Below are 19,970 nucleotides of genomic sequence, written 5' to 3' on the forward strand. Positions count from 1 at the left end.
TAGAGAAACACGAGTTACTTCCTAGGTTTTTGTTCACAAGAGAAGTTTGTTCAAGTTATTTAAACTTTATTTATTAACCCCCCCCCCCGAAATGAAATCCCCCCCCCGCAGGGGGGGGGTGTCGGAGTTTAGTGACTGATCTTTTGCTTTAATTTTGTTTATTTTAGGTGAAATTTTAATACTAAACCATCACTTGCCCTAGCACAGCCAAGGGGATTTTGAGTTTAAAAACCCCTACCAGGGGGTTTTGAGTTTGAAACCCCCTACCAGGGGGCTTAGAGGGGTTTTGAGTTTGAAACCCCTACCAAGGGGTTTTGAGTTTGAAACCCCCTACAAGGGGGTTTTGCATTTAAATCCCCCTCTTCTATAAAAAAAAATGCAAACGACAATCCCAAAATTCCAAGAGCACACCTAAGAAAGATTTTAATTTTAAACCCCTCTCCAAAATGTACGATAAACCCATCTACAAAATACAAAAGCAAATTACAGCGCTCTCAGCGCTCCCCCAGTTCCCTTGCTGGCAAGGGATCTACAATTTTTTCATTAACTCCACGAGGGAACCTATTCTTGGGCACAATTAACGTCTTCCAAAAGAACAAAGGGCCAGAATGTAATAGAGATTAATTATGTACATACACACACACACATCCATACAAACATTTATATATATATATATATACATAATTTTTTTCGGGGGGGGGGGATTTTTATCTTCCCCCCCCCAAACCCCCCGTCCCCTGAAAAAAAAATCCTGGCTACGCCCATGATACGCCTACATCGGTTTAGTTGTACTAGCTGCTTAGGGTTACAAGCCAACGACCGATTAACACTTCCCAAGATCGGGTTAAAAGCATGAACTTAGTTAAGGCATAAGTAATCTCAAACCCAACTTAGTTAAGGCATAAGTAATCTCAAACCCAACTTAGTTAAGGCATAAGTAATCTCAAACCCAACTTAGTTAAGGCATAACTAAGCTCAAACCCTCGAGTCTTGTATTTCACTGCCCCGATCAACAGTGATAAAATAGTGAAACTATATTTTTAGTTGGTCAAAGGGAGACAGTCATGATCATAATACTGAGTTGTGTCCCTTCTTTCAAATAATATAAGTATGTTGGTCATATTTACCGTATCTAATCTTATAGATTACAGATGTTTCTTCAAAAGAGAAGATAATTATGCCCTACGCATTTCATAAATCAACCTAATTATGCCTTTTTAATCAGTGGCTTAAACTCTGTTAAGTTGCTGGTATTCCTGGCTGATTCTCCATTCTCTAATAGCATTAGGGAAAAAAGAGCACTTGTAGGAATTTGTTCTAGCACATAGAATAAGAAATAATGACGGAAGGCTACATTGTTTGTAAGACACGCTCTTGGTTCATGTTCGGTAGATTTCATTCTAACAGTTCAAATTGAATAGTCCGTGCAGACGTTTTAATTACACTAAACTCAGCCTCAGCTTTCATTGATCTTCTATTGTTTTGAACTTGCCTCGTCTTTGTATTCTGCAGGGCTCGATTTAAATTCGGAAAGGCCCTAAGCTATTTAAGAATTGGGGCCCCTTGTAATCAACATTAGGCTATTTATTCCTTTGCTTTTACTTCAAAACAATATTTGGGAGGGGGGGCATCAAGAAGGGTCCTTAAGCTATAACTTATGCTGCCTATAGTAGATCCAGCACTGGTATTCTGAGGATGTGACCAAGATGTCCTCTTCACAGCTTGACAACTTTTGTATTCTGATCTTAAGATTCCTACTATTAGCTCACACTTTTTTTCGTGGTCAAAACGTCACGTCTCAAGTAACCCAAAATAGAATCATTTATTTCAAGCTGAAATCTTGGTCATAGTAGTATGGCTTGTTAGCTAGCCCGTCAGAGGGTCACACTAATAATGCTAATGATGTGGGTTCAATCCAGACCAAACGTTATAGCAGGCCTGAACACTGACATGCGACCTCGCAACCTGTGGGCAGTTTAGACCAATAGCTCTTCAAAAAGCATTAAAAGAAATAAATAGAATGATCATTATCACATTCATAATGTAGGAATTGATTTTAAAAAAATATATTACTTGCTAATGCTTCGTTTGATCTAATGTTTTGGCCAGAAGGTTATTAATATTTATCTCAAGTTTTTGCTATGGTAAACATCAAACTTCTTGCCTACAGCGTTGGTGCTAGCAATAAAAAAGTTAAGAGAAAAACTGTAGTGAGTCTATCTGACATTGTCGCCATGAACCAGCCCGAAGCACAATGAGGTGATAGGGATGTGTAGTGGGTTCGTGGTGTCTTCGTCTCTCTAGCGCACTTCATTTTCTTTGATTTGTTCAGTGTTTTCATTTCTGACAATAAGGGTTGACATGTACTTCCGTCCTTAACAGTACCTCTCTCTCTCTCTCTCTCTCTCTCTCTCTCTGCTCTCTCTCTCTCTCTCTAGTTGACAATTAGACACTTAGAACCAAATGAGTCTGGGTAAATAAAAACAAACTAAACACTTTCAGGACCGAAACTCAACTGTGACAGGAAGCACTGCGATAAAAACACAGTATCTGGGTCAAACATGGGCAAATATCCTCTAGTATAACAGCTGATAAGAACAATTTATGGAACAAAGAATTTATTTAGAGAGTAAGCAATTAATAGGCAAAGTAATAATAATGAACAGAACAATTAAATAATCAATCATATACTAAATGCCCCCTAGCTCTCTCTCTCTCTCTTGCGAATGCCGGTATGGACAGTATAGAGGGTCTTCTTATAGTCCGACAGTTACGCATGACAAAGGCGGTTCTTTTGGTGAGTTGAAAAGTGGTCGACGTAACAGAAGTGCCACACGGAAACAATTTAAAGACCAGCTTAGGCGCTAACTTACTTTAACTGGCATGGAAGAGAGCCCCTGCTTGCAGGCTGCTGCGGAACGAGATAGCTAAAGGTCACTTACAAAGGCCGCGGGATACACATTTGAGACCAAAAGGAAATCCACTGCGAGGGACAGACTTGGCGAAAAGAGAATCTAGATCGACCGCCGGCGGACAATGGTTATGTCTGCGTCGGTTGCGGCAAAATATGTAAGTCGCAGCTGGGGCTGTGTAGCCCCGTGAAATACTACTTTCCTCATTAAGCTTTGGACTCGAAGACAAACCTTATATAACGCGCTTTATGGCTCTATCAATAAGATGTGTATGTTTGTAAATTAAGCTTAACTGTTTTGGAATGATTTTGTTATTGAGCTAAAACAGCTTCAATAAAACTTTTGGACTTTGTTTCTATGTAAAAGCTAGTGGGCCTTGGCAAATTGTGTTCACCCATTTTGATATAAAATCTAATAGTACAGCCATGGAGTCCAAGAAGAGAGCCCACGGTACCCTACACTTGTTTCCGTCTCATCTGAAAACATTGAATAAGAAAACAAATTGTGTCTTGACATTGACATTAGCTTCTCAAAAGTTGCGAGTACAAACTTCTTTGCTTAACGTTACAACCATTAAACCTATGTCTAAGGTTACAACCTACTAGATCTAGTTCATCAACCGTTGACCTGGTGTATGTGAAAAAGGCGACTACAAGTTTATGAAATACAACACCAAGGATCTAACACTAATGACAAGACAGCTGATAAAAACAAGGATCTAACACTAATGACAAAACAGCTAATAAAACCAAGGATCTAACACTAATGACAAAACAGCTAATAAAACCAAGGATCTAACACTAATGACAAAACTGCTAATAAAACGAAGGATCTAACACTAATGACAAAACAGCTAATAAAACCAAGGATCTAACACTAATGACAAAACTGCTAATAAAACGAAGGATCTAACACTAATGACAAAACAGCTAATAAAACCAAGGATCCAACACTAATGACAAAACAGCTAATAAAACGAAGGATCCAACACTAATGACAAAACAGCTAATAAAACCAAGGATCTAACACTAATGACATAACGGCTGATAAAACCAAGGATCTAACACTAATGACATAACGGCTGATAAAACCAAGGATCTAACACTAATGACATAACGGCTGATAAAACCAAGGATCTAACACTAATGACATAACGGCTTATAAAACCAAGGATCTAACACTAATGTCATAACGGCTGATAAAACCAAGGATCTAACACTAATGACAAAACGGCTGATAAAACCAAGGATCTAACACTAATGACATAACGGCTGATAAAACCAAGGATCTAACACTAACAGAGGCGGACTGGGTATCAAAATCGGCCCGGGCATTGCCTTATAAACCGGCCCACAAATGGCATGTCATATATTTTCGGTGCAGGGGTGATTTTATTAGTGTGTGTGTGTATATGTAATTAATCTTCATTATATTCTGATCTTTTATTCTTTCATACGTTTTTTTCTAGCCTAGAATACTCTCTTCCGATAACTAGTGGAAAGACAGTACACACCTTCAAAGGGCAGCTAGGGACTCCGTGGAGCTGGGGTCCGGGGCGAAGTCCCTAAACCAAGCATTATTTCAGTTATTTTAAGCTTTAAAAATGCATATTCTGAGGTATCTACTCTTCCGCTAAAAAAAAAAAAAAAAAACATATCTGCTATTCAGTGGAGTTCAGCGACTGGTAGACAATGGTAAAATGCTTTAGTTTTTGTATTGGAGGGGGAAGGGAAACCACAAACCCCTTTTGGCTACGTTCATGAAATTTGGTGACTGTATTTTGTTTAAGTTGGCTGCACTGGGGCAGTTTCCCTTTCATACAATGAGGTGTGAGGCAAATGATGGTTTGAAGACCCTCCCCTGCCGGCTACACCCATGTGTTATATTATAGGTGTAAGCCTAATTCTCTATAAAATATATAAAGTTTGATAACGCATCGAAAACTGGATGTATGCATTCGTAGGATTACATAATGTATTGTTATAAACCTGGTGGTAGCACAGATGGGGGTAGTGGTGTGAGTGTAGTCAGCCGACGCAAATCGCCCCAGGCCAGCGCTAGACGAGCGGTCAACCGTGACGAGTTACGACGGTCAGCCGAGACGAGTGTCAACACGGCGGTTCGGGAAGGATCGACGGCGGTCCGGGAAGGATCGACGTCGTGAACAGAGCTCAGGAGCGTCACGAGAGTTGTAGTCATCTGACCACCTAGAAACGTCGAGCGGCGTTCTGTCCGGTTCGAGAAGGCCAGTAGGGACCCTATATAAGAGCGGAGGTGTCGCAGTCAAGACGGTTCAGAAAACGGGTTCACGACAGGAGTTCAGAACACGGTCGACTACAGCACAGTTCAACGGTGTGGTTCTGTACGGAGCATTACGACGGTTCAGTGCGGAGTACTGTCAAGTACAGTTGAGACGAACGGCGTCTTGATCTTGGTCTGTGATCGAGTCCGACACAACGAGCCCAAGTGTGTGAAGTCAGTCCCGAACTGTTGAACCCAGTGCAAGCCCGGAACGAGACGGAAAGGCCAGTGCAAGACTTGATACGGCGGAACGGTGTTATCGGAGAGATATTTGTTATCGCAGAGCTATTTGTACTGTTCTACGTGCTGCCAATTGTACAGTATTGGCTGTTATTTATGGACATTAAACCTTTACGTTATTTTGGAGCCCTGACTTGTCAAGTTCTTTAAGTTGGTGGTGTATGGTGCAGTTTGCAGAGAGCCTGGATAGTGAGATTCGTAACAGTATTCTATTTATTCATGTATGTAGTCTTAAAACTATAAACTATACAATAGCAGCCTAATGAGTTTGAAGCTTTTTGGTATTACTTTCCTTACTTTCATGTGTCAATCTAGTCATGCATGTTGATCTGTGACTTAAAATATGCTAAATCATTTGTTTCCTGGCTGACTCAGGCAACCCATTCCATTAAAAGATAAGAGAATGCAGAACGGTTAAAGAGGCACTTACTTAATGTGAAAAGCTCTTGCTTCCTCCTAGTACATTCTCAAAAGCGCGATTTGTATATGAATTTACCATGACCCATTATTTAAAATATAAATCTCCTTTCATTAAATATCGGGTGTGACAGCGCTATATAAATTATTGTAAAAATTTTCATCATTAATGACTTCATACTAAGCATAAGTTTGCCATTAATTATAATAGTTTAAAAATTGATTTAGATCTAGATTTATTTTTAATTAAATAAGTTTTTTTTTGTAAGCCTTAAGTGTAGTATTTTTAGATCTATGTTATTAAAAATAAACAAAAAGAAACTTACTTTTTCTTTTCAAATTGCAGAAAGTAGAGCTTTATACCCATATTGAGCTGTGAATAAGTTGGGTGGTTTGTAAATTCGCGGCTGTATGTAATGTGTATGTGTTAAAGTTAATTTCTATTAAGTATTGTTAAAGAGCTAATTGTCGCGCCTATCTTTTTTTTTTTTGCTGCGTTTTTTAGCCTAACCTCACTCATCCCTCTTTTTGGTTAAATTTCATTGGAACCATTAAAAGACGGGGGAGGGAAGGAGCAAAAAAAATGGGAGTGCCATCAAAGGCCCATTCGGACCAGCAAAATGATTAGGCCAAACACAACCTCGAAGACATCAGAGCAGTTCATGCCGCTCGTGCGGTCTAACGTTTTGCAAATACGTACAGTGTAGGCCTATAGTGTATTTTTTTGTTGAATTTCAAACAAAATTAATTGTAATAAGAATTAAAGAAAAAACAAACAAACAAGAAAACGTGTTCGAGCCTTTGTGTCTTGCTTCTGTCAGTTTTTTTTTAAAGTTGTTTGGATGGAATTTTTTTTTCTTTGGTTGCGACCAGACCGGCCCATTTGGTACCGGCCCACCGGGCATTTGCCCGTTTGCCCATATAGCCAGTCCGCCCCTGAACACTAATGACAAAACGGCTAATGAAACCCCCTTTTAAAAAAAAACAAGAATACATTATAGGAACATAGAACACACTAAATGAAGAAAATAATATTTGCACCCGAAAATAAAAGAGTTTTATTTCGTAAAGAAAATAAAATTACAATTTGCTCTAAAATAATGTTTTGTACACCAACTTATCGATTAAAAAAATAAATAAATCTCATTATTTGAAGGGAGGCCTGTATTTAAAGATTTTATAATTTTATAAACTCAGAAAGTAATGTAAAAATAATTTGAGCTCATGTAGATCTGTGTAGATCGAATAATGAATGTAGACAATATGATTAATAATGAATGTAGATCCAATAGGGCCTAATATGTGTAGACCTGATGTGTGTAAGTCAAAAGTATGAATGTGGACCTAATAATGTCTCTAAATGAAATGTATGTACTGCTGAGTGTTGGCCTATATATTAACCAAATGATCAAATCTATGATAAAAATACAACATTTGAAAACAACAATACATGAAAAATGTCTTAGAGTGTTTAACTGGTCACCAGAAAATGACCACAACATAAAGTGGACAATTGAATCAAATCGTGTAGAAGGTAGAAATTGTAAAAAAAAATGTATCTCTTTTTTAAAGCGTAGATATTGCACATATTATGAATTGCACCAGTTTAGTCATGATAAAAAAAAAGCACAGCCAGTAAAACATTGTAATAAACAAAATATAAATTCCTTTAAGTAAAGTAAAACCAGGCAATACTCTTCCATTGATAGGCAGAGGGTAGAGTGAGAGACGTTTGGAGAGTCAGAATTTATAACTTAAAATGACTTCAAATATCACAAACTGTTTGTACACAAAGTAAATATAATTCACACAAGATGTTGAGTTTTGCAGGTTAAACATTTTTTTAAAAAATCGATTATAGAACTTTTTAAATAAAAAAAAAAAAGGGCCCACGGGCTAATCTCGGTCGTAATTATTATGCAACTTTTTTTTTTGTGATAGACAATGTAGAATTGTAAATATTAATCCTAAATCGTTGGTGCTGTGCAGTATATAGATCTAGGATATACAAAGAGAAACAAGGAAAAAATAAAACTATTTGATTGATAGAAAAAAAAAGCATTTTTGTACTATCTAATATTTGTATAAACTCAAACTATTTGTTCAATCAGATAATTGAAGGCATTCATACTAGAGAAATCTGGAACCCGTTGTCTTTTCTCAGCAGCCGTGAAGGTTCAGCTGGGTTACAACTGTAATAGGAGCCTTGGTCTTTAGAGGAATGCTCTGAGCTGACAGGGTTGAGTTGTTCTTGTGCAGATTCCACCACTGGTTGCTCTTCGGGTGTAACCCTTTTATTGTCCTTGGAGTCTGTCGTCTGCCCGTCATCGCCGAGTTCCCTGATTGGTTCATTCTCACGATTGGTATAAAACGTATTGCAGTTAGGCTGGACCGGAAGATTGTGGTAGCTGCGGAACTGGAAGGGGGTTACTGACTCATGTTTGCTGGAAAGCAGTATCTGGCTGTGAAATTTGGACGGAAGTAATCGCTCGTGGGACGTCTGGTTTGAGAATTTTACCGGAAATACCAACTTGTTGCAGACGTAGGTTGTGTTGATTTCTTGTTCGGGTTGATTGCTGGGACTAATAGTTTGCCACGAGATTTTACGCGAGTTTACGTGCTGGTCACTTTGGTTGTTCAGAGTTGGGGCGATGTCTGGGATACGAAGTAAATCCGGATGTGCTGGGTACGAAATGCGATTGAGCTGCTTTGATGCTATTTTGCTGGAAGGTGTGAACGCTGCTGAGTGGCGCCTGGGGTTGGCATTGCACCGCAAGGGGGCCACTTGCTCGCTCTGGCACGCAATGTCGTTGAAAGGAACGATGTTTTGTGACAGCGGATGACCTGGGCTGTAAGCTTCCCACTCGCAGCACACGTTGTTACACTGGTGGTCGGCGAAAAACTCAGCGATAGCCGCAGCCCCTCTGTCTGTTTCCCCGTACTGAAGGCTTAAAGAGTGTATCGTTGGGTTGGTCAGAGTGTAGACCATGTCCTTGAATATACCGTGTAATCCGCATATTACTAGTGAACGAGTGGCGTGCCATGTAAAGTGGCTGAACGCTTCGGACAAATTGGGCCACTGGGCGAAGTTGCTGGCTCTAAGCACCTTTTCTTTTGTTCTCACGTCAGTGTCACCCTCTTCACTGAGCAGGTCGGAGCAGTCCTCGTATAGCTTCTGGAGATCGAAGTTGAAGTTGTATCGGAACTTGCCTTCGATGTAAGGTTCCAGTACAACGTACTCTTCCAAGTGCAAGTGCTTGTCGTGTGGGACAAAACACTTGAAGAGGCAGGAAAAATCGGACACAGTGTCGATTTTGGTTAACATCGGGGCCAGGAACGAGATTACCTTCAGGCCAATCTGCAAATTAAACCTTGAGGCCAGGCTACTGGCCTCGGCCGCTCGCATGAGGTAGGCCCTCCACACCATGGGGTCCACTGCTTTTTCCATCTTCGTTCTTACCACACAGAACTCGCCACGTAGAGGACCTTTACCGTTGAGGAGACCTTTGTAGAGCGAGAACGCTGAGCCTTCGTAAAAGGGGAACAACTCAAAACTCGCCATGTACGTTTCTCGAGTAGAGCCAGGGGAAGTAAACTGAGTCTGGTTATCTCTTTCAAAACAGAAGAACTTCATGATAAAAAAAACTTAACTGTGGGGCTATGTTCTTGGCTCGGGGAAACAAAATACTCAGGTTGTAGCAGCAATGCTAGTGTAATTTGATTACTCAACGGTACAGTGACCAAGATCTGCCTTAGAATGGATATTACAACGTATCCTTTGATCTCTATGGTTACGTTGATAGAGTCATATCTTGGTGAGATCCTCTGTTGGTGCACCGCAGTGCCTGGTGAAATCAAAGATCTGAAACAAAAAGTGAACATCATGTAGTCCAATGTATATTTTAAGGTACGGATACAATAATGACACATGCGGTGAACTGAAGTGGACACTAATAACGATTCCTTTGTCCACCTCCGAAGTCGATGCAGAACTGTTATCATGTATCAGTGAGGACTTTAACGCGTCTGTACACAAGCCAGAAGAGAGAGAAAGAGAGAGAAAGAGAGAGCTTGTATCATTGCGAAAGCCGAGAGAACGTAATCTAGGAATATTTAGAGAAAGAAACATGGAAGGTTAAGTTAGAAGGTTAAGATATAAGGTCAAGATAGAAGGTCAAGATAGAAGGTCAAGATAGAAGGTCAAGATAGAAGGTCAAGATAGGTTAAGATAGAAGGTTAAGATAGAAGGTCAAGATAGAAGATAAGGATGAAAGGCTAAGATATAAGGTCCAGATAGAAGATTAAGATGGAAGGTTAAGATATAAGGTCCAGATAGAAGATCAAGATAGATGGTTAAGATAGAAGGTTAAGATAGATGGTTAAGATGTAAGGTGAAGATAGAAGGTTAAGATATAAGGTCAAGATAGAAGGTGAAGATAGAAGTTAAGATTGAAGGTCAAGATAGAAGGTCAAGATAGAAGGTGAAGATAGAAGTTAAGATTGAAGGTTAAGATAGAAGGTCAAGATAGAAGGTTAAGATAAAAGGTTAATACAGAAGGTTAAGGTATATGGTCAAGATATAAGGTCAAGATAGATGGTTAAGATAGAAGGTTAAGATAGAAGGTTAATACAGAAGGTTAAGATATAAGGTCAAGATAGAGGGTTAAGATAGAAGGTTAAGATAGAAGGTTAAGATAGAAGGTTAAGATAGAAGGTTAAGATAAAAGGTTAATACAGAAGGTTAAGATATACGGTCAAGATAGAGGGTTAAGATAGAAGGTTAAGATAGTAGGTTAAGATAGAAGGTTAATACAAAAGGTTAATATATAAAGTCAAGATAGAGGGTTAAGATAGAAGGTTAAGTTAGAAGGTTAAGATAGAAGGTCAAGATAGAAGGTCAAGATAGAAGATTAAGATAGAAGGTTAAGATATAAGGTCCAGATAGAAGATCAAGATAGATGGTTAAGATGTAAGGTGAAGATAGAAGGTTAAGATATAAGGTCAAGATAGAAGGTGAAGATAGAAGTTAAGATTGAAGGTCAAGATAGAAGGTCAAGATAGAAGGTTAAGATAGAAGGTTAAGATAGAAGGTCAAGATAGAAGGTTAAGATAGAAGGTCAAGATAGAGGGTTAAGATAGAAGGTTAAGATAAAAGATTAATACAGAAGGTTAAGGTATATGGTCAAGATATAAGGTCAAGATAGATGGTTAAGATAGAAGGTTAAGATAGAAGGTTAATACAGAAGGTTAAGATATAAGGTCAAGATAGAGGGTTAAGATAGAAGGTTAAGATAGAAGGTTAAGATAGAAGGTTAAGATAGAAGGTTAAGATAAAAGGTTAATACAGAAGGTTAAGATATAAGGTCAAGATAGAGGGTTAAGATAGAAGGTTAAGATAGTAGGTTAAGATAGAAGGTTAATACAAAAGGTTAATATATAAAGTCAAGATAGAGGGTTAAGATAGAAGGTTAATACAGAAGGTTAAGATAGAAGGTCAAGATAGAAGGTCAAGTTAGAGGGATAAGATAGAAGGTTAAGGTAGAAGGTTAATATAGAAGGTTAATACAGAAGGTTAAGATAGAAGGTCAAGATATAAGGTCAAGATAGAGGGTTAAGATCATGGACGTAGCCAGGGGGGGTTGGAATTCAAACCCCCTCCCCCGAAATAAAATCCCCCCCTGGGGGGGGGGGGAGGGGGGGACGGAATTCTGTGACTGATTTTTTGCTTTCATTTTGTTTATTTTAGGTGAGATTTTAATACTAAATCATCACTTACCACAGCACAGCCGAAGGGGTTTTGAGTTAAAAACCCTCTACCAGGGGGTTTTGAGTTTAAAACCCCCTACCAGAGGGTTTTGAGTAAAAAAAAACAACCTATCAGGGTTTTTTTTAGATAAAAATCCTTCTACCAGGGGGTTTTGAGTTTAAAACCCCCTACCAGGAGTTTTGAGTTAAAAACCCCCTAGAGGTGTTTTGAGATTAAAACCCCCTACCAGGGGTTTTGCAGTTAAATACCCTCTCTTCTATCAACAAAACTAAAAAAAAAATGCAAACAACAATCCCCAAATTCCAAGAAAACAGCTAAGGAAGATTTTGACTTTAAAACCGCCTCCAAAAATTACGATAAACCCCCTCTCAATATAAAAAAAAAGCAAATTACACACTAAAAATTCTATGTGCGTAGCCAAAGGGGTTTTGAGTCTAACCCCCACCCCCTCCAGTTTGGGTTTGAAGCTAAAAAGTACCTCTTCAATATAAAAAAAGCAAATTACACATTATAAAATCTATGAGTGTAGCCAAAGGAGTTTTGAGTTTAAAACCCCCTGCCAGCGGGGTTTCAAGCTGAAAAATACCTCTTCAATATTTAAAAAAAAAAAAAGCAAATTACGCACTCAAAATGCTATGAGCGTAGCCAAAGGGGGTTTGAGTTTAAATCCCCCTTCAGAGGGTTTTGATGCTAAAAAATACCTCTTCAATATAAAAGAAGCAAATTACAAACTAAAATTCTTTGAGCGTAGCTAAGCTAATGAGGGGTTTTGAGTTTAAATCCCCCTCCTCCAGATGGCTTTTTTAAAATTTAAAACCCTTTCAGATGGTCTTGAGTTTAAAATTCCCATACAGAGCGCTTTGAGTTGAAAACCCCTCTCTTTAATATTATTTTAAAGCAAACTACAGTCACCTAATTCTATGACCGTAGCTAAATGGGGTTTTGAATTTAAAAAAAAAACAAAAAAAAAAAACTCCAGAGATTTTTTAGTTTAAAACCCCTCAACAGATGATTTTGACGATAAAACTTTCCTTTTCGATATAAAATCTAAAGCGAAATACAGGCATGTAATTCCAAGAGCGTAGTCAAGAGAGGTTATAAATTTCTACCAGTGGCTGGGCTCCATTAATAAAGTGTGAATAGTCATCTGCCGAAATTGAAAAACACTAAATGTGGCTCAACAAAGATGGCTAAGACAGATTTTAGGAGTCAGTTATAGAGATTGGGTCTAAAGCAAAGAAATCATTTGCCGAACTGGGAGTCGAATCCTTAGTAAGGTTGTGACAGAGTGTCGCATGAGGTTTTGCGGGACATGTTCTCCGACAAAATGAATTACGCATAATAAGAGTTGTCGAAACAGCTTGCTGGAAAATGCGCCGAACGGCGCTAGAGGGTCCAAGTCAGTAAGAATAGCACATTAGGTTTTTGAAATAAAACTTTTTAATAGCAAGATCTTGCACTGTAGATACCTCAGAATATGCATTTTGTTGGCTTTCAGTACCAGAAATAGTGCTCGGCGGCGGGGCTTAGCCCCGCGCTGGGGGAGCACTGCGAGCTCTCCCAGACCCCCTTGCTAGCAAGGGCGGGGAGTCTACAAGATTTCCACTAATTCCAGGAAGAACCTATTCTAGGGCACAATAAACGTCTTCCGAAAGGGTCAGAATGTAATAAAGATTAATTATATACACACACACATATATATTTATAATTTTTTCCGCAGGGAGGGGGGGGGGGGGCGGGGGGACCCCCCCCCCAGAAAAAAAATCCTGGCTACGCCCATGGTTAAGATAGAACGTCAAGATAGAAGGTCAAGTTAGAAGGTCAAGATAGAAGGTCAAGATAGAAGGTTAAGAAGCTTGACAAAAAAACGACGTATACAAGCCAGACAAGTCTCTACACGAGGGACCTAGAGCTAGCTCCCGGGGTCATTGTTCTAAGTAGATTGTGCAGTCTCGTTACTCTGTGATGGATAGTTGATTATAAGTATCTTCTCTGTGCTTCATTTATTTAACGATTGTATTTTATGTCGGTCATTTTATGTTCTATCTATATGTACTAATGATTTATATTTTATGTTTGTTCTACAGTGTACTTAAATAAAGGCATAGAATCACCTCCGAACTCGCGCATGTCATGCGATTTGGGGAGATAAAACTATTCTCTCCAAAACAAATCTTTACAAGCACCAAGAGAGTTCCACAAATCAGATAATTTGATACATCTAGGCTCTACACTTCATCTTGACGCTTTGTACTCTATAAAATTCACAATTCTTTAACCTAATGTATTTGACTTCGTGCTTACCAAGCATGAGCACAATATAAGCATATCATTTGACGATGATGTTGAAGGCTGTCGACGCAAATGAAAGCATGAGAAAAGAGAGAGAGAAAGAGAGAGATTGGGATACCAGGCGCTCTAAGCAGCTTGTCGGCGCCCCCATTTCCCTCAATGTCCCACAATAGTCCAACAGTGTACTGAACTCATATTCGCATTAGAGCAGTCCCAGCAGTAAGCAAGACAAAATTTACATAGATCTATAATGCAAACGGAGTTACCAAACGTAGCAACTGGAATATATTAAGTTTTATATTGTGTTTTGATTCCTAGAGAATTATTAGCCCCCTATGTTTTATGCTGCTAATAGATCTATATAGTGGAAAGGAAATGGTCACTTCTCTGTGGAAACATGTGGTCAGCTAAGGAATACGACGGAAGACAGAGCGTGTTCCAATTAGTGCAGGCAGGGGCGGACAAATGGGTTGTTATGGCCACCTAAAGGGCCTCATGAATGTCACTTGGCACGTATTAAACTGTTAAAGGTCTTATAATATTTTCTTATATAAAGGGCCATCTGAGCGCCATGTTCCAAAAAAAAAATCTTTTACAAACTCTAGATTGTAATACTAATTTAATCTAACACATTTTCAAAAAAATAATGTAATAGCCTACACCCATAGACAGTGCTACCAGTAGGCTTCATTATTATAGGGCCTACACACTTAGTGATTAAACGGCAATACGAGGCCTATATTTCTTATGAAGATATAGAGCATGCGTACAAGTTATCGATACATCATAAAACATGATGATTATGGCACGGAGCATCCTGGGCGACAATGGAAAAGTACAACATTAATAAAAACATAATCAAAGTTATCCAGAACCTCTACAAGGATGCCACCAGTGGGGTGTACTTCAACAATAATATTGGGGACTGGTTCAAAACCACAGTTGGAGTAAGACAAGTCTGCCTACTGTCACCAACACTCTTCAATATCTTCCTTGAAAGGATAATGGAAGATGCCCTCGAGGGCTATGAAGGTACTGTTAGCATTGGAGGAAGAAGAATTACTAACTTGCGCTTCGCAGATGAAATTGACGGCCTAGCAGGGACAGAAGAAGAACTAGCTGACCTGGTGATGCGCATTGACAAGACTTCCGCAGCCTATGGCATGCAAATAAATGTCGAAAAAACTCAAATTATGACCAACAGCCATCAGGGCTTTAAAAGAGGCATCAGTATTGGAGGTGAAAAGCTAACTAGTGTAACAGCTTCAAATACCTCGGAGCTATTGTCTCAGATGAGGGAACAAAACCCGAACTATTGGCCCGAATAGCACAGTCCACAGCAGCCCTTTATGGAAATATAAGGGCTTAGCCCTCGGCACCAAAATCAGACTGATGCGCTCTCTGGTCATGGCCACATTTTTATATGCTTGGGAGTCGTGGACGTTGAATGCAGATCTTGAGAGGAGGATCCTAGCAATGGAATTGAGATGCTACAGAAGGATCCTAGGCATCACATTCAAAGACCGCATCACAAACCAAGAAATCAGAGACAGGGTTACTGTAGCGATCGGAGCCCATGACGACCTGCTAACTATTGTAAAAAGACGAAAGCTTAAAATCTTTGGCCACATTACAAGATCTACGGGGCTCGCAAAGACCTTCCTTCAGGGAACAGTGCCAGGGAAGAAGAAGAGGCAGACAGAAAAAGCGATGGGAGGTCAACTTTAAAGAATGGACAGGCCTGCCATTGAGAGAGGTTCTAAACAAGGCAAAAAAAGGGAGGAATGGAGAAAGACGGTCGACAAATCTTGCCTGGTGCTCCAACGGTCCAACAGACTAAGGGATAGGTAAAGGTAAGGTAAAAGGCCTATAATTGGAGGTCCATCATATGGTATACAATTTATAGGCCGTAGTTTATAGAAATGCCTGGGCCGATTTTGACATCCAGTCCGCCCCTTAGTGCAGGTATTCCTCAATATTTGCCTCAGGAAGACTCTTATGATCCACTGGCAAGACAAGATCTCGAATGAGGAACTGTGACAAAGAACAAAGCAGCAGCCCATTGAAGAAGATATCCTTCTGAGAAGATAGAGATAGGTCACACTAGTGAAGGAAGCTGGTTGGTGACGCGCCCATGTCCCAGATTGGACCACATGTAGAGATGATATGAGTGGGTTTCATGGGCGTAGCCAGGATTTTTTTTCGGGGAGGGTTTTGGGTTAGCCGAAAAAAATTATATATATATATATATATATATATATATATGTGTGTGTGTACATAATTAATCTTTATTACATTCTGACGTTTATTGTTTATTGTAGACTCCCCGCCCTTGCTAGCAAGGAGGTCTGGGGGAGTTCGCAGCGCTCCCCCAGCGCGGGGCAATGTCCCGCCGCCGAGCACTATTTCTGGTATTGAAAGCCAACAAAATGCATATTCTGAGGTATCTACAGTGCATTATCTTGCTATTAAAAAGTTTTATTTCAAAAACCTAATGTGCTATTCTTACTGACTTAGACCCTCTCGCGCCGTTCGGCGCATTTTCCGGCAAGCTGTTTCCGCAACTCTTATTATGCGTAATTCATTTTGTCGGAAAACATGTCCCGCAAAACCTCATGCGACGCTCTGTCACAACCTTACTAAGGGTTCGACTCCCAGTTCGGCATATGATTTCTTTGATTTAGACCCGATCTCTATGACTGACTCCTAAAATCTGTCTTAGCCATCTTTGTTGAGACACATTTAATGATTTTCAATTTCGGCAGAAGACTATTCACACTTTATTAATGGAGCCCAAGCCACTGGTAGAAATGTGTAACCTTTCTTGACTACGCTCTAGGAATTACATGCCTGTATTTCGCTATAGATTTTATATAGAAAAGGAAAGTTTTTTCGTCAAATCATCTGTTGAGGGGTTTTAACTAAAAAATCTCTGTTTTTTTTGTTTGTTTTGTTTTTAATTCAAAACCCCATTTAGCTACGATCATAGAATTTGGTGACTGTAGTTTGCTTTAAAATAATATTGAAGTGAGAGGTTTTCAACTCTAAACGCTCTGTAGGGGAATTTTAAACTCAAAATTATCTGGAGGGGTTTTAAACTTTAAAGAAAAAGCCATCTGGAGGAGGGGAATTTAAACTCAAAACCCCTTTGACTATGCTCATAGATTTTATAGTGTGTAATTTGCTTTTTTTTTTATATTGAAGAAGTACTTTTTAGCTTCAAACCCCAACTGGAAAGGGGGTGGGGGTTAAACTCAAAACCCCTTTGGCTACGCTCATATAATTTTAAGTGTGTAATTTGCTTTTTTTATATTGAAGATGGGGTTTATCGTAAATTTTGGATGGGGTTTTAAAATCAAAATCTTCCTCAACTGTGCTGTTGGAATTTAGGGATTGTTGTTTGCATTTTTTTTTGTTTTGTTTTATAGAAGAGGGGGATTAATCTGCAAAAACCTCTGGTAGGAGGTTTAAAATTCAAACCCCCCTGTAGGGGGGTTTAAACTCAAAACCCCCTGATAGGGGTTTTTTAAATCTCAAAACCCCCTGGTAGGGGGATTTAAACTCAAAACCCCCTGGTAGAGGGTTTTTAACTCAAAACTGCCTCGGCTGTGCTGTGGTAAGTGATGATTTAGTATTAAAATCTCACCTAAAATAAACAAAATGAAAGCAAAAATCAGTCACTTAATTCCGTCCCCACCCCCCCTGTTGGGGGGGGGGTTTGAACCCCAAGAACCCCCCCCCCTGGCTACGCCCATGGTTACCCGGAGTGACCTAAAACTGAACTTTCATTCCTTCATTTGTTGACTTACCATTAACCATAATTATATTGGAATCTGTCTGTTCATTGTTTTTGATGTTCGTTTATTGTCACAAGCTTTTTGTTTTCAAACAAATCATTTTAATAATTGATATAGAATAGATCTAGCTCTAGTTTTAGAGTCTTAATCAGGTTCTCGGTTTGTTAGAATTAGATACGCTATAGTCTAGTATACTACTAGTATAGTATTAGTAGTATTACTAAGTATAGTCTAGAGCTAGATCTAGATCTGAACTGTTAACTTCAAGCTTGGAAAGTTTACTTTAAAAAAAAAATTGATATAAATTGAAAATTTTAAAAAAAGGTCTTCTCCCATCCGTCCGAAAACATGAAATCTTTAGATCTATAGATAATTTGAGATGTACACAGACAACGTTTAAAATGGGAAGAATTAATTTACAGACGGAATGAGAGACATCTTTAATTAGCTAACTACGTCATTAGTGCTTGTGTTTATCTGATAAAAATGTTTAACTAGATCTAGAGTATTGTATTTCACCGTATAACGAAAGTATTCTTCTAAATTATTTATATAATGCATACATTGTATTCGAGTCCAGTGATTGATTGGAGTCTAGTATTTAACATGACATGGCAGACCCATTTGCGATGTTCATATTTTATCACAACTGAAGAAGACAAATCTGTCGTCTCTGAGGTCCATGAACGCTTTCTTTTCGCTGTCTGCGCTTGTCTTCGGCAAGGACTTCTCTGTCTGTCCCAGACATTTGTACGAATTCTCCAGGTGTCTCTTCAGAAGTCATTTCCTGCCAGCAGCTTTGATTGTGAGGACAAACTGACGTCTGACATGTTCTTTTAAGTCCTTACGGTGATAATTCTGTTTATCCTCTTTCTTTAAGCTCGGCCCCCCAAAAAATGTGTTAGGCATATGGTCAACCTAATTATCTAACAATAATTAGCACTTCTACACTGTTCACGCCAGCGTTCATTAGAACATGATTATTTGTACTGATATTAGTCTATCTATTCGAAAAGTGCAAGCAGGTCTCAGAGATACAAAAGAAGTGTGCACCCAGGTCTCAGAGAAATACACAAATTTGTGCACCCAGGTCTCAGAGAAATACACAAATTTGTGCACCCAGGTCTCAGAGACATACACAAAATTGTGCACCCAGGTCTCAGAGACGCTGGTCACTGTGCTGTTTAGGTACACAAAAGGGCCGATTGTGGAGCTGAATAAGTTCCGTTGGGAGATTTCTTCCTTTTTTTCTGAGGTTGATAGACCAAACAAAGCAACAGCCTCATTAATTTCGTGACAGCAAGTTGAAGCTCCTTTTCAGTGCTGGTAAGAAGGACGAGTGTGTGCGTGTGTGGTTTTTGTAAATGCAGCTTGAGAGAGACATAGAGAGAGACAGAGACAGACAGACACAGAAAGAGAACATATTATAACTTCAGTGTTTTCGAGAACGCCAGTTTTATGTAGGCTGTGCACCAGTCTGCGCACACAGTTTGTTTATAAGCTATTTATAACACAAATGAAAAAAATTAAAATCTGTCTGCTAAAAAAAATATAAAGTTACTTTTAAAAATATTTATGAAGAACTATTAAATAAAAATATAAAGCAATAATACAATTTTATTTATTGCACAGTTGAATCCTTATGTGTATATGTAACAGTGCATTGACTCCCTCGTACGGGATTAATTGTATCCAAGTAGGCCTATAAGAAAAATATCTATGGTAAAGGTAAAATGATGACATAAAATCGATACTTACTTAAAGAATATTGAAAATTATAGCTTTTCTTTTTAAAGATTGCTGTACTTTAAACAAAACAAATTTACCGCTAACTAAAAGATTGAGAAATTCTGAGGTACACTTAGAGAAATATGTGTGCAGAAATCAAGAACTGTGCTAGAACCATGGCTAGAACATATAGGCTTACGTCTACCTTGTTAAAGAGAAGTGGCCTCCCTTGTCCAAGCCTTTATTTTTTTTTTCACTACAGTAATCATCCGTAAATATTTTGTCCAGTTATTAGTATTATATAGTATATTATAAAACATTAGGACATTCGATAAAACAAGTGCAATTTATCGATAATTCATCTTTAGATCATTAATATTTTTTTTTAAAGTAGACCTAATTTCTTTTTTTTTATAAAAAACAAATGGTAATTTAAAAAAAAAATACAAGTGTTTACGGTAAAGACTTGAATGGCCATGCAAGCCAAGGCCAACGCTGCCAGGTGTAAGACGATGG

General features: G+C 38.8%; 1 protein-coding gene across 2 annotated transcripts; it reads right to left on the reverse strand.

Annotated features, from left to right (window-relative positions):
- Nucleotides 1–6,910: 6,910 nt before the first annotated feature.
- Nucleotides 6,911–19,647, reverse strand: LOC129927482 (uncharacterized). 2 transcript variants are annotated; one of them, XM_056036960.1, is made up of 2 exons: nt 19,485–19,647; nt 6,911–9,732 (listed from the first exon to the last, which is right to left on the reverse strand). In XM_056036960.1, the coding sequence occupies exon 2, from the start codon at nt 9,502–9,504 to the stop codon at nt 7,996–7,998; it is 1,509 nt and encodes a 502-aa protein (XP_055892935.1). In that variant the 5' UTR covers nt 9,505–9,732; nt 19,485–19,647; the 3' UTR covers nt 6,911–7,995. The 2 variants fall into 2 exon arrangements, with proteins under 2 accessions (XP_055892935.1, XP_055892934.1); XM_056036959.1 differs by lacking the exon at nt 19,485–19,647 and adding an exon at nt 17,739–18,177.
- Nucleotides 19,648–19,970: the final 323 nt, after the last annotated feature.

Source organism: Biomphalaria glabrata, chromosome 7 (genome assembly GCF_947242115.1).
Source record: "Biomphalaria glabrata chromosome 7, xgBioGlab47.1, whole genome shotgun sequence".
NCBI classification, from domain to species: Eukaryota; Metazoa; Mollusca; class Gastropoda; family Planorbidae; genus Biomphalaria; species Biomphalaria glabrata.